This window comes from Salmo trutta, chromosome 21, assembly GCF_901001165.1.
Source record: "Salmo trutta chromosome 21, fSalTru1.1, whole genome shotgun sequence".
NCBI classification, from domain to species: domain Eukaryota; kingdom Metazoa; phylum Chordata; class Actinopteri; order Salmoniformes; family Salmonidae; genus Salmo; species Salmo trutta.
The window spans coordinates 47,738,393-47,762,551 of NC_042977.1; the positions used below are offsets into that span (position 1 = coordinate 47,738,393).

At 46.3% G+C, this 24,159-nt stretch overlaps 1 protein-coding gene across 1 annotated transcript in view; it reads right to left on the reverse strand.

Annotated features, from left to right (window-relative positions):
- abca4b (ATP-binding cassette, sub-family A (ABC1), member 4b) overlaps positions 1 to 24,159 on the reverse strand; it is a 92,340-nt gene that overhangs the window by 8,750 nt on the left and 59,431 nt on the right. Inside the window, exons 26-47 of the mRNA XM_029705975.1 lie at positions 22,408 to 22,513; positions 22,026 to 22,231; positions 20,891 to 20,945; positions 20,617 to 20,679; positions 20,166 to 20,338; positions 19,008 to 19,132; positions 18,001 to 18,099; positions 17,639 to 17,828; positions 16,116 to 16,210; positions 13,143 to 13,175; positions 11,553 to 11,658; positions 11,173 to 11,247; positions 9,906 to 10,075; positions 7,045 to 7,222; positions 3,150 to 3,265; positions 2,364 to 2,511; positions 1,616 to 1,739; positions 1,248 to 1,377; positions 882 to 1,002; positions 570 to 632; positions 350 to 456; positions 1 to 113 (exon numbers count right to left, since the gene is read on the reverse strand). The exon at positions 1 to 113 is cut by the window's left edge and continues 29 nt beyond it. Of these exons, the coding sequence (XP_029561835.1) occupies positions 1 to 113; positions 350 to 456; positions 570 to 632; positions 882 to 1,002; positions 1,248 to 1,377; positions 1,616 to 1,739; positions 2,364 to 2,511; positions 3,150 to 3,265; positions 7,045 to 7,222; positions 9,906 to 10,075; positions 11,173 to 11,247; positions 11,553 to 11,658; positions 13,143 to 13,175; positions 16,116 to 16,210; positions 17,639 to 17,828; positions 18,001 to 18,099; positions 19,008 to 19,132; positions 20,166 to 20,338; positions 20,617 to 20,679; positions 20,891 to 20,945; positions 22,026 to 22,231; positions 22,408 to 22,513 (2,596 nt within the window). The remainder of the gene's footprint in view (positions 114 to 349; positions 457 to 569; positions 633 to 881; positions 1,003 to 1,247; positions 1,378 to 1,615; positions 1,740 to 2,363; positions 2,512 to 3,149; positions 3,266 to 7,044; positions 7,223 to 9,905; positions 10,076 to 11,172; positions 11,248 to 11,552; positions 11,659 to 13,142; positions 13,176 to 16,115; positions 16,211 to 17,638; positions 17,829 to 18,000; positions 18,100 to 19,007; positions 19,133 to 20,165; positions 20,339 to 20,616; positions 20,680 to 20,890; positions 20,946 to 22,025; positions 22,232 to 22,407; positions 22,514 to 24,159) is intronic.

Sequence of the window (24,159 nt, forward strand, 5' to 3'; positions counted from 1 at the left end):
GGAGGCGAGCGTAGAGGTACAGATGTTCCCTGCCTGTCAGCAGGTCGTCTATAGCATCAAACTGAGGGCAGTAGCCCATGTTCTGGTGCACGTCCAACATGTCTGACAGGATACTGAGTGACCACAGAGAAATAGCTGCTTGGACATCTCTTTTCATTTTTTTCTACTGCATTGTGTGAATTCACTAAAAACGTTGATTCAAACTCAAATTCAAAAAGGCGGGTCTATACTTGCACCGTTTGTCAGTGGCTTCGCAGGATGACTACAACAACATTGAGTCTTTTTCTGAACGGTGGGTGGGTCCAAATACACACTATTTCCCCCCACATATTCCTGCAGTGTGTTGTACCTGTATCCAGCGACAGTGGCCTCTCCAGAACTAACATCTGTGTCTCCAGTCAACATCTTGAAAGTGGTGGTCTTCCCTGCTCCGTTCACTCCTAACAGACCAAAACACTGACAGCACAGAGACACGGTCAGACTGGCGGAACACTCTAATCTGTTAAAGAAATGAGGTGGTGCAGAAGGTAGGTGAAAGGGACTATAAGGGAGAGGGGGGGGGGGCAGACCTCTCCTGCAGGCACGCCCACACAGATCCTGTCCACCGCTTGTCTCGTCTTCCCAGAGTACGTCTGTAGAGAGGACAAAGAACCAGAGTGCGTTTGTACAGAGGACACAGACTCACAGTATATAGGTAACAACACATGCCTCACAATCCAATATGTCCTCACAGTTTCCTCTCTTTGACCTAGTAGGTTACACATCCGGTTGTGATACAACGGATATTTGTGAGGAGTCTGTATGCACAAGTATGTTAAGACAAGTGTTGTGATGGAGGGGTCTCCTATGTTCGTATTCAGAGGGTCAAGATGATAGTTAACCTTGCAGAGGTCTCTGATCTGTAGGATGTCACTCTTGTTCCCTCCGTTATAGATCCTCTCTCTCTCCACCGCCACGTCCTCATCCTCATCTTTAGGAGGGGGCCCTCGGAAGTCTGATAACCTGGAGGGGATAATTGATTGATTGATTGATTGATTGATTGATTGATTGAGTGATTGATCAATACAACCCCTTTTCACACCAAACGTACGTAGAGTTTGAGATAAGTGTGGTTCTAACTTCAATGACCCACTAAATTAGGTCCATTTTCAGTGTGAATGGGATTTTCATTTCCTATTGTGCGAAGACGGATAAAAGAAAAATAAAAAAAATCCTTCCACACGGTGATATTGGAGCTAGTTCCTCACCAGTGGTCGAGGAAGAAGCGGTACTCTATGAGGATAGTGAAGAGGAAATAGACACATCCCTCTATAGCCATGAAGACCAGGTTCTTCCCTACAAAGTCCCATTTGAACGGATCCAAGGCACGGTCCTCACCTGAAACACAACATGGGACAATGTACCAGGCCTCGATCCTCAGAAGAGTTGGCTAAAGCACAAACAGATCTGGTTACCAGGCTAGAGACGGGCCCGAATGAATAGGCTGGAGGAGGAGGTTTAAAGAATAGTTTATATTCAGTCAGGAGTCTTGTAGGCTGGAGCAGGTTTAGAGAATAGATGAGTGTGGAAGTGTTGTGCGCCATAGAAATAACAACACTAGCTATGTTGTGCTCACCAAAGTGTGCATAGACATCAGTCACCGCCTGGTTCATAGCCATGTCAATCAGCCCCCGGCCCAGACAGAAGTGAGGGAACACCAGGAGGCCTTTCTTCAGCCACTCATTGAACTCTAACAAGGCCTGGGGAGCACAACAACAATACAATAAACAACAACACAATAAACAACAACAACAATACAATAAACAACAACAACAATACAATAAACAACAACAACAACATAACAAACAACAACACAATAAACAACAACACAATAAACAACAACATCAACAAACAACAACAGCACAATAAACAACAACAATAACATAAACAACAACACAACAAACAAAAACAAAATAAACAACAACAATACAATAAACAACAACATCAACACAACAAATAACAACACAATGATCAACAACACAATAAACAACAACACAATAAATGACAACAACAACACGATAAACAACAACACAATAAATGACAACAACAGCCACACAACAAACAACAACACAAAAACAACAATAAAGTAAACAACAACAACAATACAACAACACAATAAACAACAACACAATAAACAAGAACACAATAAACAAGAACATCAACACAACAAACAACAACAATACAGTAAACAACAACAACATTACAATAAACAACAATAAACAACAACAATACAAGAAACAACAACAATTACACATGACTTGCTCCCCCTCTCTTTCTCTCTCATACACAATCTACCTCTCCCTCCCTCTCTCCCCCATCCTTACCCGGTTGTTCTCGAACAGTTCCAATATGAAGGTCAGGGCGCTGCTGTTGATGCCGATGAACAGGTTGATGCAGGACAGAGAGACGTAGGCTGTACTGGGGATGTTAAAGATGTATGACATGGGGTACATCATGGGGGTTACTGACCACCTAGAGAGAGAGAGAGAGAGAGAGAGAGAGAGAGAGAGAGAGAGAGAGAGAGAGAGAGAGAGGGAGAGAGAGAGAGAGAGGGAGAGAGAGAGAGAGGGAGAGGGAGAGGGAGAGATAGAGTAAGAGAGAGTGAAAGAGAGGGAGCGAGAGAGAGAGCGAGAGAGAGAGAGCGAGAGAGAGAGAGCGAGAGCGAGAGAGAGATAGTGAGCGAGAGAGATAGTGAGCGAGAGAGATAGCGAGCGAGAGAGATAGCGAGCGAGAGAGATAGCGAGCGAGAGAGATAGCGAGCGAGAGAGATAGCGAGAGAGAGAGCGAGAGAGATAGGGAGCGAGAGAGAGCGAGAGAGAGCGAGAGAGAGCGAGAGAGAGATAGAGAGAGATAGAGAGATAGAGAGAGATAGAGAGAGAGATAGAGAGAGATAGAGAGAGAGAGAGAGAGAGAGAGAGAGAGAGCGAGAGAGAGAGAGAGATTTAGAACGTCAAAAGGGGGTTTGAAGCAGAGCATAGGAGTGCTCCCACCTAAAACAAACAACACCTTAAAAAGTCTTTATACAGCATTCATAAAGGCTTTATACAGCATTCATAAAGTCTTCATAAGCAGTACACAGAAGCTTCCCAAATCGTATGTCTAGTACTCACCCATACAGGAAGAGCAGGAGAACCAGGGCTGGCAGGTTGGTGGGTGAGGTGTAACACTTCTTGTCGAAGGCCACAAAGATCCCCACCACCATGGCTGTACTGAGAGAGTAGTTCATCTGGAAAGACCGGAGATAGAAAATATGGAAAACATTTCGATTGATGAAATCCTTGTGAAACAAGTCACTGACACGTTCACGTCAATCAGATTCCAATTTGAATGGCCGCCAGGCGTTGGGGGAAACTGTGATGGCTTTATACCTAATAAGTACTTATTCAGACTTGCCCCAGGGTCCAGATGTATGTACAATTTGGTACTTCTGTCACAAAAGGCATAATTCAAAATATTCAATACAGTTGGTAAGTAAGCATTTCATTGCACTGAGTACACCTTTGTATCCGCGAGCCTACCAGACGAGCTAAAATCTTTTTATACTCGCTTCAAGGAAATCAACACTGAAGTACGCATGAGAGCACCAGCTCTTCTGGATGACTGTGTGATCACGCTTTCCGAAGCCGAAGTATTCGTTTATTTCACCTTTATTTAAAAGACCAGTTGAGAACAAGTTCTCATTTACAACTAACTGTAACTTAGCCAAGATAGAGCAAAGCAGTGCGACAAAAATGACAACACAGAGTTACACATAAACAAACGTACAGTCAATAACACAATAGAAAAGAAAAATAGAAAAATCTATGTACAGTGTGTGCAAATGTAGAAGAATAGGGAGGTAGGCAATAAATAGGCCATAGAGGTGAAAATAATTACAATTTAGCATTAACACTGGAGTGATAGATGTGTAGATCATGATGTGCAAGTAGAGATACTGGGGTGCAAAAGAGCAAGAGGGTAAGTAATAATATGGGGATGAGGTAGTTGGGTGGGCTATTTACAGATGGGCTGTGTACAGGTACAGTGGTCGGTAAGCTGCTCAGACAGCTGATACGTAAAGTTAGAGAGGGAAATATAAGACTCCAGCTTCAGAGATTTTTGCAATTCGTTCCAGTCATTGGCAGCAGAGAACTGGAAGGAAAGGCGGCCAAAGGAGGTGTTGGCTTTGGGGATGACCAGTGCAATATACCTGCTGGAGCGCGTGCTATGGGTGGGTGTTGCTATTGTGACCAGTGAGCTGAGATAAGGCGCGGCTTTACCTAGCAAAGACTTATAGATGACCTGGAGCCAGTGGGTTTGGCGATGAATATGAAGTGAGAGCCAGCCAACGAGAGCATACAGGTCGCATTGGTGGGTAGTATATGGGGCTTTGGTGACAAAATGGATGGCACTGTGATAGAATACATCCAGTTTGCTGAGTAGAGTGTTGGGGGCTATTTTGTAAATGACATCGCCGAAGTCAAGGATCGGTAGGATAGTCCGTTTTAGGAGGGTATGTTTGGCAGCATGAGTGAAGGATGCTTTGTTGCGCAATAGGAAGCCGATTCTAGATTTCATTTTGGATTGGAGATGCTTAATGTAAGTCTGGAAAGAGAGTTTACAGTCTAACCAGACACCTAGGTATTTGTAGTTGTCCACATATTCTAGGTCAGAACCGTCCAGAGTAGTGATTCTAGTTGGGCAGGAGGGCGGGCAGCAATCGGTTGAAGAGCATGCACTCAGTTTTACTAGCATTTAAAAGCAGTTGGAGGCCACGGAGGGAGTATTGTATGGCGTTGAAGCTCGTTTGGAGGTTTGTTAGCACAGTGTCCAAAGAAGGGCCAGATGTATACAGAATGGTGTCGTCTGTGTAGAGGTGGATCAGAGAATCACCAGCAGCAAGAGCGACATCATTGATATATACAGAGAAAAGAGTCGGCCTGAGAATTGAATCCTGTGGCACCCCCATAGAGACTCCCAGAGGTCCAGACAATAGGCCCTCCGATTTGACAGACTGAACTCTATCTGAGAAGTAGTTGGCGAACTAGGCGAGGCAGTCATTTGAGAAGCCAAGGCTATTGAGTCTGCCAATAAGAATGAGGTGATTGACAGAGTCGAAAGCCTTGGCCAGGTCGATGAAGACGGCTGCACAGTACTGTCTTTTATCAATGGCGGTTATGATATCGTTTAGGACCTTGAGCGTGGCTGAGGTGCACCCATGACCAGCTCGGAAACCAGATTGCATAGCGGAGAAGGTACGGTGGGATTCAAAATGGTCGGTGATCTGTTTGTTAACTTGGCTTAGAACATTTTAGAAAGGCAGGGCAGGATGGATATAGGTCTATAACAGTCTGGGTCTAGAGTGCCTCCCCCTTTGAAGAGAGGGATGACCGCAGCAGCTTTCCAATCTTTGGGGATCTCAGACGACACGAAAGAGAGGTTGAATATGCAAGTAATAGGGGTTGAAACAATTTCGGCGGATAATTTTAGAAAGAGAGGGTCCAGATTGTCTAGCCGGGCTGATTTGTAGGGATTCAGATTTTGCAGCTCTTTCAGAACATCAGCTGTCTGGATTTGGGTGAAGGAGAAGCGGGGGGGTTAGGCAAGTTGGTGCAGGGGCTGCTGAGATGATGGCCCGGGGTAGGGGTAGCCAGGTGGAAAGCATGGCCAGCCGTGGAAAAAATGCTTATTGTGAGCAAGACCTTTAAACAGGTCAACATTCACAAGGCCGTAAATGACGGATTACCAGGACTTGTACTCAGAGCATGCACAGACCAACTGTCAAGTATCTTCACTGACATTTTCAACCTCTCCCTGACCGAGTCTGTAATACCTACATGTTTCAAGCAGACCACCATAGTCCCTTTGCCCAAGGAAGCGAAGGTAACCTGCCTAAATGACTACCGCCCCGTAGCAATCGCGTCTGTAGTCATGAAGTGCTTTGAAAGGCTGGTCATGGCTCACATCTACACCATCATCCCGGAAACCCTAGACCCACTCCAATTTGCATACGGCCTAAACAGACCCACAGATGACGCAATATCAATCTCACTCCACACCGCCCTTTCCCACCTAGACCAAAGGAACACCTACAGCTGAAGTCGGAAGTTTAAATATACCTAAGCCAAATACATTTCAACTCAGATTTTCACCATTACCGATATTTAATCCTAGTAAAAATTCCCTGTCTTAGGTCAGGTAGGATCACCAGTTTATTTTAAGAATGTGAAATATCAGAATAATAGTAGAGAGAATGATTTATTTCAGCTTTTATTTCTTTCATCACATTCCCAGTGGGTCAGAAGTTTACATACACTCAATTAGTATTTGGTAGCATTGCCTTTAAATTGTTTAACTTGGGTCAAACGTTTCAGGTAGCCTTTCCACAAGCTTCTCACAATAAGTTGTGGTCAGAACTGAAAAAGCGTGTGAAAGCAAGGAGGCCTACAAACCTGCCTCAGTTACACCAGCTCTGTCAGGAGGAATGGGCCAAAATTCACCCAACTTATTGTGCTGCTACTCACTGTTTATTATCTATGCAGTCACTTTACCCCTACCTACATGTACAAATTACCTCGACTAACCAGACTAAGCACATTGACTCGGTATCGATACCCCCTGTATATAGCCTCATTATTGTTATTTTATTGTGTTATTTTTATTTTATTTATTTTTTCCTTTAGTTTATTTAGCAAATATTTTCTTGACTCTATTTTCTTTAAACTACATTGTTGTTTAAGGGCTGTTTAAGTAAGCATTTCACGGTAAGGTCTACACCTGATATATTCGACGCATGTGACAAATAAAATTTGATTTGAATTCCATGCTCTAGAAACAGGAGAGAGACACTGATTAAGAACAGCATGCTACGTAAGAGTCTAGTTCCTCTCCAGGTTTCTTCCTGTAACTGTTACTTACTCTTTTGTGGGTCTAGGTCAGGTTACTGTAAAGCACTTTTGTCACAAATAACGATATAAAAAAAAGAGCTTCATAAATAACAATTTATTGATTCATTAAAAGACGTACCATATCCCAGAAGAAGTTGGCTAACCAGTAGACAAGGGGGCTGACCCCGCTGACGAACTGGAGGTGTTTAGCCTTGGTTACTCTCTCCTGGATGAGGTAGAGGACAAACGAGGCTGGGATGAAGGACATGGCAAAGATCACACAGATAGCTGTCACCGCGTCTACTGATGTCTTCAACCTGGGAGAGGAGAGAGAGAGACAGGTTAGATAACAGATAGCTGTCACCAGGTCTACTGATGACTTCAACCTGGGAGAGGAGAGAGAGACAGGTTAGATAACAGATAGCTGTCACCAGGTCTACTGATGTCTTCAACCTGGGAGAGGAGAGAGAGAGACAGGTTAGATAACAGATAGCTGTCACCAGGTCTACTGATGTCTTCAACCTGGGAGAGGAGAGAGAGAGACAGGTTAGATAGAGATAGCTGTCACCAGGTCTACTGATGTCTTCAACCTGGGAGAGGAGAGAGAGACAGGTTAGATAACAGATAGCTGTCACCAGGTCTACTGATGTCTTCAACCTGGGAGAGGAGAGAGAGAGACAGGTTAGATAACAGATAGCTGTCACCAGGTCTACTGATGTCTTCAACCTGGGAGAGGAGAGAGAGAGACAGGTTAGATAGAGATAGCTGTCACCAGGTCTACTGATGTCTTCAACCTGGGAGAGGAGAGAGAGACAGGTTAGATAACAGATAGCTGTCACCAGGTCTACTGATGTCTTCAACCTGGGAGAGGAGAGAGAGAGACAGGTTAGATAACAGATAGCTGTCACCAGGTCTACTGATGTCTTCAACCTGGGAGAGGAGAGAGAGAGACAGGTTAGATAACAGATAGCTGTCACCAGGTCTACTGATGTCTTCAACCTGGGAGAGGAGAGAGAGACAGGTTAGATAACAGATAGCTGTCACCAGGTCTACTGATGTCTTCAACCTGGGAGAGGAGAGAGAGAGACAGGTTAGATAACAGATAGCTGTCACCAGGTCTACTGATGTCTTCAACCTGGGAGAGGAGAGAGAGAGACAGGTTAGATAACAGATAGCTGTCACCAGGTCTACTGATGTCTTCAACCTGGGAGAGGAGAGAGAGAGACAGGTTAGATAACAGATAGCTGTCACCAGGTCTACTGATGACTTCAACCTGGGAGAGGAGAGAGAGAGACAGGTTAGATAGAGATAGCTGTCACCAGGTCTACTGATGTCTTCAACCTGGGAGAGGAGAGAGAGAGACAGGTTAGATAACAGATAGCTGTCACCAGGTCTACTGATGACTTCAACCTGGGAGAGGAGAGAGAGACAGGTTAGATAACAGATAGCTGTCACCAGGTCTACTGATGACTTCAACCTGGGAGAGGAGAGAGAGACAGGTTAGATAACAGATAGCTGTCACCAGGTCTACTGATGTCTTCAACCTGGGAGAGGAGAGAGAGAGACAGGTTAGATAACAGATAGCTGTCACCAGGTCTACTGATGTCTTCAACCTGGGAGAGGAGAGAGAGAGACAGGTTAGATAACAGATAGCTGTCACCAGGTCTACTGATGTCTTCAACCTGGGAGAGGAGAGAGAGAGACAGGTTAGATAACAGATAGCTGTCACCAGGTCTACTGATGACTTCAACCTGGGAGAGGAGAGAGAGAGACAGGTTAGATAACAGATAGCTGTCACCAGGTCTACTGATGTCTTCAACCTGGGAGAGGAGAGAGAGACAGGTTAGATAACAGATAGCTGTCACCAGTTCTACTGATGTCGTAATCATGGACACTCTTACTGACAGTTGCTGGTTGCTTTGTGTGATGTATTGTTGTCTCTACCTTCTTGCCTTTTGTACTGTTGTCTATGCCCAATAATGTTTGTACCATGTTTTGTGGTGCTACCATGTTGTGTTGCTACCATGTTGTTGTTATGTTGTGTTGCTGTCTTGCTATGTTGTTGTCTTAGGTCTCACTTTATGTAGTGTTGTGTTGTCTCTCTTGTTGTGATGTGTGTTTTGTCCTATATTTATATTGTATTTATTTCGTTTTTAGTTTTTTTTCAATCCCGGCCCCGTCCCCGCAGGAGGCATTTTGCCTTTTGGTAGGCCGTCATTGTAAATAAAAATGTGTTCTTAACTGACTTGCCTAGTTAAATAAAGGTTAAATAAAATTAAATAAAATTCTTCAACTTGGGAGAGGAGAGACAGACAGGTTAGATGGTCACCCTAGAGGACAGACAGGTTAGATAAGAGAGAGATGGTCATCCTAGAGGACAGACAGGTTAGATAAGAGAGAGATGGTCATCCTAGAGGACAGACAGGTTAGATGGTCACGCTAGAGGACAGACAGGTTAGATAAGAGAGAGATGGTCACCCTAGGTGACAGACAGGGACACATAGTAGAAGGAAGATAACCTGGGAGAGGACCTGATTTACAGACATTTTCAACATATTCAACACAAAGCCCACAAGCTATAGGGGAAAGGGGATGCCTAGTCAGTTGTACAACTGAATGTATTCAACTGAAATGTGTCTTCCGCATTTAACCCAACCCCTCTGAATAAGAGGGGTGTGCGGTGGGGGCTGCCTTAATCGACGTCCACATCATTGGCGCCCGAGGAACAGTGGGGTTAACTGCCTTGCTCAGGGGCAGAACGACAGATTAGTACCTTGTCAGCTCGGGGATTAGATCCAGCAACCTTTTGGTTACTGGCCCAACGTTCCTACCCGCCAGGCTACCTTCCAACCCCTAAAAGGCTCTAAGCCACAATGTATGAACTGGCAAAATCCTCTTCATGACCCCGGACGGGATGAAGAACGTAGCATTGAATTGGCTCAGCACAAGCCTGTGATTAGTTGTTGTATTGTTTTAAAAGAGGGAACCAGTGTAACTTACACAGTGACTTCAGACAGCTGTTCCTTGGTGAGGTTGAGGGGGTGGTTGATGGCTGTGATGCCGTACTGCATGGGGTCAACGTTACGAGGCAGGTGGGCCCTCAGAATGGCGTTGTTGGCCACATTCATGAAGGCCACCATGGCGTGCCAGCCTTTGTTGTTGTACCAGACCTGGTTTGGGGAGCAGAGTTGCGTTCAATATACAACACATTTTATAAAAAGAAAAAAATTATTACCTGGATGGGATTAGAGGCACGTTCAATTTATGATGTTTTTTTATTTTTTTATATTCTGAAATATGGAGTAATATACACTACCATTCAAAAGTTCTGGGTCACTTAGACATTTTCTTGTTTTGGAAAGAAAAGCACATTTTTTTGTCTATTAAAATAACATGAAATTGATCAGAAATACAGTGTAGACATTGTTCATGTTGTAAATGACTATTGTAGCTGGAAACGGCTGATTTGTTATGGAATATCTACATAGGCGTACAGAGGCCCATTATCAGCAACCATCACTCCTGTGTTCCAATGGCACGTTGTGTTAGCTAATCCAAGTTTATCATTTTAAACGGCTAATTGATCATTAGAAAACCCTTTTGCAATTATGTTAGCACAGCTGAAAACTGTTTTTCTGATTAAAGAAGCAATAAAACTGGCCTTCTTTAGACTAGTTGAGTATCTGGAGCATCAGCGTTTGTGGGTTCGATTACAGGCTCAAAATGGCCAGAAACAAATAACTTTTTTCTGAAACTCGTCAGTCTATTCTTGTTCTGAGAAATTAAGGCTATTCCATGCGAGAAATTGCCAAGAAAGTGATAATCTTGTACAACGCTGTGTACTACTCCCTTCACAGAACAGCGCAAACTGGCTCTAAGCAGAATAGAAAGAGGACTGGGAGGCCCCGTTGCACAACTGAGCAAGAGGACAAGTACATTAGACTGTCTAGTTTGAGAAACAGACACCTCACAAGTCCTCAACTGGCAGCTTCATTAAATAGTACCCGCAAAACACTAACAATGTCTTCACTGTATTTCTGATCAATTTGATGTTATTTTAATAAACCAAAAATGTGCTTTTCTTTCAAAAACAAGGACATTTCTAAGTGACCCCAAACTTTGAACGGCGGTGTACATACCAAAACAAATACAAATAAAAGAGTTTAAAATAAAAAATAATATCAGTGTTTTTCAATATAATGTCTCAGGTAACATGATAATATCACACCATGATTCAGAGGTATATGACAGCCAGTAACTAACTTACTTTGACATTGTATTCACTTTCCATGTATCTGAGGAAAGGTCCAATCTCCTGCAGCGATAGCTTTGTGTAGGGACCCTGCCAGAATTATAAAACAATATTGTGTAACTGAGCCAACTGTAAATCACACTCACTTAATAATTCCTACCACTACTACTACTGACGCAAGCTCCATCCCTCCAAAGCCCAGAAGACGGGTGAAAGGAAGGACAGTTCATAATAATGTCTGGAATGGAGTAAATGGAACGGAAAATGTGTTTGATACCATTCCTTTAATTCCACTCCAGACATTACTATGATCCCTTCCTCCCGAATGAAGGTGCCACCAGCCTCCTGTGCTCCAGAGCCCTGACCCACTAGGCCAGGTATGTAGTGATCAATACCCCAGTGACGTTGAGCATCTTCATCAGTTGAGAGAGGGTATCTTGTATCTGTTTAGGGCTGACTTCCAGTATGGGCAGCTGACCTCCAACAGACAGGCCTCCATACCTGAGGACCAACAACACAGTCATACCGACAACCCTCTAACAGACAACCCCTCCAACAGACAACCCCTCCAACAGACAACCCCTCCAACAGAAAACCCCTCCAACAGACAACCCCTCCAACAGACAGGCCTCCAACAGACAACCCTTCCAACAGACAACCCCTCCAACAGACAACCCCTCCAATGGACAACCCCTCCAATGGACAACCCCTCCAACAGACAACCCCTCCAACAGACAACCCCTCCAACAGACAACCCCTCCAACAGACAGGCCTCCCAGACCTGAGGATCAACGACACAGTCATACAGACAAGGCCTCCAACAGACAGGCCTCCAACAGACAACCCCTCCAACAGACAACCCCTCCAACAGACAACCCCTCCAACAGACAACCCCTCCAACAGACAACCCCTCCAACAAACAACCCCTCCAACAGACAACCCCTCCAACAGACATGCCTCCAACAGACATGCCTCCAACAGACAACCCCTCCAACAGAAAACCCCTCCAACAAACAACCCCTCCAACAGACAACCCCTCCAACAGACAACCCCTCCAACAGACAACCCCTCCACCAGACAGGCCTCCAACAGACAACCCCTCCAACAGACAACCCCTCCAACAGACAACCCCTCCAACAGACAACCCCTCCAACAGACAACCCCTCCAACAGACAACCCTTCCAACAGACAACCCCTCCAACAGACAACCCTTCCAACAGACAACCCCTCCAACAGACAACCCCTCCAACAGGCAACCCCTCCAACAGACAACCCCTCCAACAGACAACCCTTCCAACAGACAACCCCTCCAACAGACAACCCCTCCAACAGACAACCCCTCCAACAGACAGGCCTCCAACAGACAGGCCTCCAACAGACAACCCCTCCAACAGACAACCCCTCCAACAGACAACCCCTCCAACAGACAGGCCTCCAACAGACAACCCCTCCAACAGACAACCCCTCCAACAGACAGGCCTCCAACAGACAACCCCTCCAACAGACAACCCCTCCAACAGACAACACCTCGAACAGACAACCCCTCCAACAGACAACCCCTCCAACAGACAACCCCTCCAACAGACAGGCCTCCAACAGACAACCCCTCCAACAGACAACCCCTCCAACAGACAACCCCTCGAACAGACAACCCCTCCAACAGACAACCCCTCCAACAGACAACCCCTCCAACAGACAGGCCTCCAACAGACAACCCCTCCAACAGACAACCCCTCCAACAGACAGGCCTCCAACAGACAACCCCTCCAACAGACAACCCGTCCAACAGACAGGCCTCCAACAGACAACCCCTCCAACAGACAGGCCTCCTGACCTGAAGAGGATCCAGACATATTACACAAAATCCCCCGAGACAAGAATCATCATTTCTACTAGAGGGTGAAACAGTGTATGACAAATAAGCTAAACTAAAACTGATATTTAGTTTGCTATGAGGTATGTTTAGAAAATAAATACAAGCATACCTTTGTTCATTCACCCAGTATTTGCTCTTCAAACTGGAAATGGAAAACAAAATAATAAAATGACTTACAGATTAAAATATCATCAGATGACTTCTGCTGTTTGACATGGACCACAATCCTACAGAGAGATCTCTCACACCCACTAGAGGGGAAGAGATCGAGAGGTATGGAGATGGGGGATTTTATGACACCTCACGCCCATTGTAAATCTTAAGGCAGCAGACAAAATTCCTTTGTACTCTCACTATGGAGAACTGGCCTCAGAACATTAACATGAAATAAATGGACTTTGGGACAATAGGTTCCGTCAGCCACGATGGAGGTCATGACGATAGATGGAATATGAAAATGAATGTACTTGATGTAGGCATACTGTACGTTGTGTAGAAAATGTCCAGATCAAACAGAATGTTTTTGTAAAGATGAAATGTGAAGTTAGTTGTCTTAATTGGATCTGAGTCAAATCCAGACCTCCGGCCTTGTACCTAGTTAAATCCAGACCTCCAGCCTCGTACCTAGTTAAATCCAGACCTCCGGCCTCGTAACTAGTTAAATCCAGACCTCCGGCCTCGTAACTAGTTAAATCCAGACCTCCAGCCTCTTAACTAGTTAAATCCAGACCTCCAGCCTCGTAACTAGTTAAATCCAGACCTCCAGCCTCGTAACTAGTTAAATCCAGACCTCCAGCCTCGTAACTAGTTAAATCCAGACCTCCAGCCTCGTAACTAGTTAAATCCAGACCTCTAGCCTCGTAACTAGTTAAATCCAGACCTCCGGCCTCGTAACTAGTTAAATCCAGATCTCCAGCCTCGTAACTAGTTAAATCTAGACCTCCAGCCTCGTAACTAGTTAAATCTAGACCTCCAGCCTCGTAACTAGTTAAATCTAGACCTCCAGCCTCGTAACTAGTTAAATCCAGACCTCCAGCCTCGTAACTAGTTAAATCCAGATCTCCAGCCTCGTAACTAGTTAAATCTAGACCTCCAGCCTCGTAACTAGTTAAATCTAGACCTCCAGCCTCGTAACTAGTTAAATCTAGACCTCCAGCCTCGTAACTAGTTAAATCCAGACCTCTAGCCTCGTAACTAGTTAAATCCAGACCTCCAGCCTCGTAACTAGTTAAATCCAGATCTCCAGCCTCGTAACTAGTTAAATCTAGACCTCCAGCCTCGTAACTAGTTAAATCCAGACCTCCAGCCTCGTAACTAGTTAAATCCAGACCTCCAGCCTCGTAACTAGTTAAATCCAGATCTCCAGCCTCGTAACTAGTTAAATCCAGATCTCCAGCCTCGTAACTAGTTAAATCTAGACCTCCAGCCTCGTAACTAGTTAAATCCAGACCTCCAGCCTTCGTAACTAGTTACACCCAGAGAACTTGCCCTAAAGGTAGAAACGCCCATTTTTAACGTGAGTTAAAAATGTACACATTAGACTAAGTGACCCTGAGCTGCAGCCAAGGTCTGAGTGATCAGCAAACCCAAAACGCAACACGAGGTTGAAGAAGACAAAAGGAACCTTTTAACAACCTATGCTACGGACGAGTAGAATCTAAAGTGGGTGATTTCAAACAGGACCACCCGGTCACCACTCTCCAAGAAATCGTGTGTCTACACTGTTTTCCTTCCCACTCTGGAACCATCCACACGGCTGATTTAGCCCTCCTCCGAAAACCTTCAGCAACTCAAACCTTCAGCTCCCTCCACAGATTTTCTATGGGATTAAGGTCTGGAGACTGGCTAGGCCACTCCAGGACCTTAATGTGCTTCTTCTTGAGCCACTCCTTTGTTGCCTTGGCCGTGTGTTTTGGGTCATTGTCATGCTGGAATACCCATCCACGACCCATTTTCAATGCCCTGGCTGAGGGAAGGAGGTTCTCACCCAAGATTTGACGGTACATGGCCCCGTCCATCGTCCCTTTGATGCGGTGAAGTTGTTCTGTCCCCTTAGCAGAAAAACACCCCCAAAGCATAATGTTTCCAACTCCATGTTTGACGGTGCAGATGGTGTTCTTGGGGTCATAGGCAGCATTCCTCCTCCTCCAAACACGACGAGATGAGTTGATGCCAAAGAGCTCCATTTTGGTCTCATCTGACCACAACACTTTCACCCAGTTGTCCTCTGAGTCATTCAGATGTTCATTGGCAAACTTCAGACGGGCATGTATATGTATTCTTGAGCAGGGGGACCTTGCGGGCGCTGCAGGATTTCAGTCCTTCACGGCGTAGTGCGTTACCAATTGTTTTCTTGGTGACTATGGTCCCAGCTGCCATGAGATCATTGACAAGATCCTCCTGTGTAGTTCTGGGCTGATTCCTCACCGTTTTCATGATCATTGCAACTCCACGAGGTGAGATCTTGCATGAAGCCCCAGGCTGAGGGAGATTGACAGTTCTTTTGTGTTTCTTCCATTTGCGAATAATAGCACCAAATGTTGTCACCATTTCACCAAGCTGCTTGACGATGGTCTTGTAGCCCATTCCAGCCTTGTGTAGGTCTACAATTCTACAATCTTGTCCCTGACATCCTTGGAGAGCTCTTTGGTCTTGGCCATGGTGGAGAGTTTGGAATCTGATTGATTGATTGCTTCTGTGGACAGGTGTATTTTTTACAGGTAACAAGCTGCGGTTAGGAGCACTCCCTTTAAGAGTGTGCTCTTAATCTCAGCTCGTTACCTGTATAAAAGACACCTGGGAGCCAGAAATCTTTCTGATTGAGAGGGGGTCAAATACTTATTTCCCTTATTAAAATGCAAATCAATTTATAACATTTCTGACGTTTTTCTGGATTTTTTTGTTGTTATTCTGTCTATCACTGTTCAAATAAACCTACCATTAAAATTATAGACTGATCCTTTCTTTGTCAGTGGGCAAACGTACAAAATCAGCATGGGATCAAATACTTTTTCCCCCCAATGTACATATAACACACGTCTATGACGATCAATCTCAGTTGGTGGTGTTACGGACCCCTTACCTTTGTCTGATGAGGCTGGGGTAGGTTTTAACCAGGTAGTCTGTAATGTTTCTGTCAGTCAGGTCCAGTAGTATATCTCCTGTAGCTTCTTTCCTCTGCAAAGACATCACACACAATGTATACCATCACATTGGATACATTAAAACAGCTGGATAACACAATATCAGAAATACAACAGTGTTTGGTACTGGAGGAGAAGTTAGGAACTGGCTAGTGGTACTGGAGGACATGTTTGGACTGCAGGACAGGTTAGGACTGGCTAGGGGTACTGGAGGACAGGTTTGGACTGGTTAGGGGTACTGGAGGAGAGGATTGGACTGGCTTGGGGTACTGGAGGAGAGGTTAGGACTGCAGGACAGGTTAGGTCTGGCTAGGGGTACTGGAGGACAGGTTAGGACTGCAGGACAGGTTAGGTCTGGCTAGGGGTACTGGAGGACAGGTTAGGACTGCCGGACAGGTTAGGTCTGGCTAGGGGTACTGGAGGACAGGTTAGGACTGCAGGACAGGTTAGGACTGGCTAGGGGTACTGGAGGACAGGTTAGGACTGCAGGACAGGTTAGGACTGGCTAGGGGTACTGGAGGACAGGTTAGGACTGGCTAGGGGTACTGGAGGACAGGTTAGGTCTGGCTAGGGGTACTGGAGGAGAGGTTAGGTCTGGCTAGGGGTACTGGAGGAGAGGTTAGGTCTGGCTAGGGGTACTGGAGGACAGGTTAGGACTGGCTAGGGGTACTGGAGGAGAGGATTGGACTGGCTAGGGGTACTGGAGGAGAGGTTAGGACAGGCTAGGGGGACTGGAGGACAGGTTAGGACTGGCTAAGGGTACTGGAGGACAGGTTACTGGAGGACAGGTTAGGACTGGCTAGGGGTACTGGAGGACAGGATTGGACAGGCTAGGGGTACTGGAGGACAGGTTAGGACTGGCTAGGGGTACTGGAGGACAGGTTACTGGAGGACAGGTTAGGACTGGCTAGGGGTACTGGAGGACAGGTTACTGGAGGACAGGTTACTGGAGGACAGATTACAGGAGGACAGGTTTCTGGAGGACAGGTTACTGGAAGAGAGGTTACTGGAGGAGAGGTTACTGGAGGACAGGTTACTGGAGGACAGGTTTCTGGAGCACAGGTTACAGGAGGACAGGTTACAGGAGGACAGGTTATTGGAGGACAGGTTATTGGAGGACAGGTTATTGGAGGACAGGTTCCTGGAGGACAGATTACAGGAGGACAGGTTACTGGAGGACAGGTTATATGAGGACATGTTACAGGAGGACAGGTTACTGGAGTCTAGGTTATTGGAGGACAGGTTACTGGAGGACAGGTTACAGGAGGACAGGGTACAGGAGGACAGGTTACTGGAGTGTAGGTTACTGGAGGACAGGTTACTGGAGGACAGGTTACTGGAGGACAGGTTACATGAGGACAGGTTACAGGAGGACATGTTACAGGAGGACATGTTACAGGAGGACATGTTACAGGAGGACAAGAAACATCCAGTAGACACAGAGAACAGTCAGTATACTGACCTGCATAGGGGGCAGCCCCCCAGCTCCGATTGGACAGATGGGTAACATAGTTAGCTTCTTATTGGTGCTGCACTGGCAGGAAGGGGAGGGGTTTAGCGGGTGCCACTCAGGGCTCTGCAGGATGTTACTGGCTATTGAAGAAACCGCAGGTGTCTCCCAGCCCAATGTCTCGTTCTCACAGGGCAGGTTTCTGTATGGACAAAGCACAGACACACGCGCACACACGCACACACACGCACACATCACAGGAACACACACAATACGTTAGCAGAGAACTTGGTGATTTATAGTTAGTAGAGTAGAGAGAGATTTCAGAATACTAGTCAAAACACAGTCTTCAACCTAGAGTGGCTGGTACTCACTGTAGAGGGTTTCCTGCCATACAGCGAGTCCCAAGGCCAGGGGGGTTCAGCAACACCTTGGTGAAATGTCTCATCTGGTAGTTTTCCAGTCGCTCGTTACTGAGAAATGGAGGAAGAAAGAGAAGAAGAACAGGAAGACCAGGGTCATGACCTACGGGTTAGATTCCTAATATAATGTGATGAGAACAGGAAGACCAGGGTCATGACCTACGGGTTAGATTCCTAATATAATGTGATGAGAACAGGAAGACCAGGGTCATGACCTACGGGTTAGATTCCTAATATAATGTGATGAGAACAGGAAGACCAGGGTCATGACCTACGGGTTAGATTCCTAATATAATGTGATGAGAACAGGAAGACCAGGGTCATGACCTACGGGTTAGATTCCTAATATAATGTGATGAGAACAGGAAGACCAGGGTCATGACCTACGGGTTAGATTCCTAATATAATGTGATGAGAACAGGAAGACCAGGGTCATGACCTACGGGTTAGATTCCTAATATAATGTGATGAGAACAGGAAGACCAGGGTCATGACCTACGGGTTAGATTCCTAATATAATGTGATGAGAACAGGAAGACCAGGGTCATGACCTACGGGTTAGATTCCTAATATAATGTGATGAGAACAGGAAGACCAGGGTCATGACCTACGGGTTAGATTCCTAATATAATGTGATGAGAACAGGAAGACCAGGGTCATGACCTACGGGTTAGATTCCTAATATAATGTGATGAGAACAGGAAGACCAGGGTCATGACCTACGGGTTAGATTCCTAATATAATGTGATGAGAACAGGGAGACCAGGGTCATGACCTACTGGTTAGATTCCTAATATAATGTGATGTATCTGCATGCACAAAACAATTCAGCTGGCTGGTCCAAGACCATGAGATCAGGACCAGCCAGGATCAGAGTATTCAGACATTGAGATTAAAATCCTGTGTGGGGTTCTCTTGGTGAGTTGCCTGTGTTATTCTCCAAACGGCGAGAGACTAACCTCAAGAAAGTTAGCTGCTTTCCATACATCCAGGGAGTGAGGGTGAGGGCGGGGTACTCTCCAAACGGAGGCACAATCATGGTGAAGATCAGGGCTATCAGGACGAAGCTAGCAGGCAGGACGATCTGGGGACACAAAACCATTCACACTGTTACTCAAAGGACACTATCCCAGTTTTTCTCTGTGACCTGACCGGGTATAATATTCTAACTCTGAATCCCTCACCATCCCCTAGCCCCTAACCCCTAGCCCCTAGCCCCTAGACCCTAGCCCCTAGACCCTGACCCTAGCCCCTAACCCTAGCCCCTGACCCCTAGCCCCTAACCCCTGACCAGCAGGGCCAGGAAGTGCTTTATGACCAGAATACCTTCCCATCTATCTTTTATCCCTCCCTCCCTCCCACCGTCCCTACCTCCATCCCATCCCCTCCATCCCATCCCCTCCATCCCATCCCATCCCTCCTTCCATCCATCCCCTCCATCCCATCCCATTCCCTCCATCCCATCCCATCCCTCCCACCGTCCCTACCTCCATCCCATCCCCTCCATCCCACCCTCCCACCGTCCCTACCTCCATCCCATCCCCTCCATCCCATCCCCTCCCTCCCACCGTCCCTACCTCCATCCCATCCCCTCCATCCCATCCCCTCCATCCCATCCCATCCCTCCTTCCATCCATCCCCTCCATCCCATCCCATCCCCTCCATCCCATCCCATCCCTCCCACCGTCCCTACCTCCATCCCATCCCCTCCATCCCACCCTCCCACCGTCCCTACCTCCATCCCATCCCCTCCATCCCATCCCCTCCCTCCCACCGTCCCTACCTCCATCCCATCCCCTCCATCCCATCCCATCCCTCCTTCCATCCATCCCACTTTCCCTTCCTCCATCCCACCCTCCCACCACCCAACCCACCTTCCCAACCTCCACCCATCCCACCCTCCATCCATCCCAATCTCCAACCACCCATCCCACCCTCCCACCCACCCTCCCTCCCTCCCTCCCACCCTCCCTCCCTCCCTCCCACCACCCATCCCACCCTCCCTCCCACCCCCCCCCCTCGCCCCCACCCCCCCTCCCCCCCACCCATCCCATCCCACCCCCCCTCCCTCCCCCACCCCCCACCATTCCTCCCTCTATCTAGTTATAGTCCAAAACCTGTGCGAGGAAGTCTTTGTATGATCTGGTAGCGTGGTGAAACCTCTTGACCAGCAGGGCCAGAAACTGCTTCATGACCAGATTGCCTCCTTTGACCTGACTCGACCCTTTCCCAGCGCTGCTGTCGTCGTCATGGTTACCCCCACCGTTGGCCTGCTTCAAACCGTTAGCCTCTGTGTAAAGTAGGAGAAGATAGTCATTAGGAAGTGGATATATTTGACCGGCAGGTACAAAGGTTAAGGTTTAGGCATAGGGTTCCTCAATCTGTGTTAGTTTGCGGTGCTGAAGCATTAGCTTTGGATTTACAGGAAAGGTATTCTCGCTTGGTCTGATTTTCATGCTTAGTCAAAGTGATACTGTGAGTCTTGTCTTGCCAGACTAAAGACACCAACCATATGTCTCTAGGGAAACCCCTGGTTTGAAAACAAGCAGGCTTAGTGTCTATTCTAACCTTCAGGTTCACCCTCGTCCACACCAACTTTACTTTTGGTTCTCTTCAGCAACATCCACTGTTCTATGGTAGGGTGGTCCACAGTTCACAGCACAAGACAACACAATACATCAAAACACAACACCATGACACTTCACAACAACAACAACAACAACGTCATCATCGACAACAACACAACAGAAACTACTTAAAAGAAGAACATTCATAAGTTGGTAAAAGAAGGTAGGAAGTACGTTGGAGAGTAGACTGTAGGGACAGTGAGTGTGGCATTTACCTGGAGTTTTGGGATTGGCTGCTGCTTCCCCATCTGCTGTCACCTTCAGAAAGATCTGGAGGAAAGAAACATTAGCTATTCATTTGGACCCAATGTATGTGTTCAAATAGAATACAGACCACCTACTCTTGTACCCCTGACCATGTGTGCCAAATTTCACCATGATCCTGTGTATGGCTGTGGCGGTCATGAAATTTCATCAGCCGGTGATTGTCAAGAAAATAACTGTCGGTCTCACGGTAATTGACCGTTAATTAACATAAACACATTTAGCATTTCCTGGCTTCCACACGTAGCCTACAAACCACTGATGCAAACCTTTGGAACATCTATATTTTAAAAAGTCTAATATATCCATGTAATATAGCCTACACTTTCACAATAAATCCATTATTTATTTTAGACAGGTCGAAAGAAACACGATATGAAGAAAATGTAGTCTATTCTGTGTTGAGCGATTTACAAAGAAATAGGTACTCCTATATGCTTAATTTAGAGTTATTAATGTAACTTTAGTTATTCTACAAACGTTGGGCTATATGTTTTGATGTTTAATACATTGTAAGGCTGCATGATGAGACTATTGATGGTTTGAAAAAAGTCGCTTGAAAGGTATGAGCTGTGCTTAGTTTTTTTGCGCAGGCTGTACACACTACATCATTCTCTCATTCACAATTTGACAAGCACTTGATAATGCCTTGAATTTCACTGCGGCATCCCATTTGTGTGGCCATAATGCAACCTTAAAAAATCCATGCGTTTTGCAGCCTGGAGTGCCGAGTTGTGCCCTTCTCCCTGAGTGCTAAGCAATCCGAAGTGCCTCTCACTCACATGACTCTCCATAAAGTGATCGGGTCTTTCTGACAGGCTACAAATGAAGACAGACACATCGGGGACGCAACTGCGCACGTCCCCTACCACCTTCCCCTCCTCCCCAGTCCTACCTCCCCCTACCCCGTCTCACCTCCCCTACCACCTTCCCCTCCTCCCCAGTCCTACCTCCCCCTACCCCCAGTCTCACCTCCCCTACCACCTTCCCCTCCTCCCCAGTCCTACCTCCCCCTACCCCCAGTCTCACCTCCCCTACCACATTCCCCTCCTCCCCAGACCTACCTCCCCCTACCCCCATTCTCACCTCCTCCAGTGAGGTGTCAGAGATGCCGAAGCTGCTGAGGCCCATGTCTCCCAGTGTTTCCTCCAGTTCTCTGAAGAGGGAGGCGTAGGCCCGGTGCTTGAACCCCTTGTTGGGCAGCAGGAAGGTCAGCTCCTGGCCAATGGCCTCGATCAGCTTGGCTTCTGGGACGTGGTGATGGATCAGCGTGGTGATGTTGTCCACGTCACCTGGGAGAAGATACAAACGTTTTGTACACTGATTGATTGATTGATTGATTGATTGATTGATTGATTGATTGATTGATTGACGATAAGGGAGGATGGACATGGGGTGAATATTACAGAACTAGTGGTTGATTAGAGTATCTAGACACACACACACACGTTCACACACACTTCCCCACCATCCAGAGCTCTCTCCAGCTGCTGGGACTGGCCCTGGGATTCCTCTTTCACCTTGGTGCAGGTGGAACAAGTACAGGAACACTCTGAGGCACAGTCACACTCATTCTGATGGACAGAGAGAGCGAGAGAAGCACAGAGAAAGAGGGAAAGAGCACGAGAGAGAGAGGGAGAAGAACAACAACAACATGTTTAAAACACTTTAAAATTTGACACATTTCAAGAAACCAGGCGTATGTTGCACGTCCATATTTCATAGGAAAGGTTTTGTTTATTTAAATGCATTCTGGAGAACATCTGAACTTTCATGTGTCGTCTGTAAATATGAATAAAATGGTTAAATAACGAGCCTAGTTGGTTTAGCCACAAAAAAAATACAGGAACCTTCCGGCTAGCCATGATTGGCTGAGATAATGAGTGGGCTGGACATGCTGAGAGATGAGTTCGGCTTGGTCTGCCATGTAGCATGCTTCTGTCTATAACATGAGCTGATAAGTATGTGTGGATAATCCTGTCTATCGCGGCTTTTTTTGAAAGATATCATGAAGAACTGAAAAAGTTTAGCTATTGCTCTCATCATTGCTGCCCTAAAGTGGTCCCGTGTGGCTCAGTTGGTAGCGCATGGTGCTTGCAACATCAGGGTTCTGGGTTTGATTCCCACGGGGGACCAGCACGAGAATGTATGCACTCACTACTGTAAGTTGCTCTGGACAAGAGCATCTGCTAAATGGCCAAAATATATATATATTTAATAGTGCTATCAGGAAAACATTGCGATGGACTACTTCCTGGAGGATGATCGTGCCATGCTAACTGTGAAAAGGTATCAAACGATGAGGAAATCCCTAATTTAGCTAAGAACATTTTAATTGAACCAGACTTTGTAGAGTCTTCAAATGACAATGGGGTGGAAGAAACGGTGTCGTTGTCATGGAAGAAGTTGACCGAGTTTTGAAATCAGTGGAATGCCCATGTCTCATTCTGCCCCTGAACAAGGGAGTTAACCCACCGTTCCTAGGCCGTCATTGAAAATAACAATTTGTTCGTAACTGACTTACCAAGTTAAATAAAGGTTAAATAAATAAAAAGTGTATGATATACCATTTTCAAGCCTTGAGTCTCTACCTTTATCCAATGTAAAAACACAATATAAAATGTTGTTACAAAGGACCGAATCCAGGTGGTGGGTCACAAATACATTTGCGAAATAGAGATATCCAGATCCATAGTCACACTCATTCTGACAGAGAGAAGGACCACACTCTACCAGGTCCTTTACACAGAGACACTCTACCAGGTCCTTTACACAGAGACACTCTACCAGGTCCTTTACACAGAGACACTCTACCAGGTCCTTTACACAGAGACACTCTACCAGGTCCTTTACACAGTGACACTCTACCAGGTCCTTTACACAGTGACACTCTACCAGGTCCTTTACACAGAGACACTCTACCAGGTCCTTTACACAGAGACACTCTACCAGGTCCTTTACACAGAGACACTCTACCAGGTCCTTTACACAGAGACACTCTACCAGGTCCTTTACACAGAGACACTCTACCATGTCCTTTACACAGTGACACTCTACCAGGTCCTTTACACAGAGACACTCTACCAGGTCCTTTACACAGAGACACTCTACCAGGTCCTTTACACAGAGACACTCTACCAGGTCCTTTACACAGAGACACTCTACCAGGTCCTTTACACAGAGACACTCTACCAGGTCCTTTACACAGAGACACTCTACC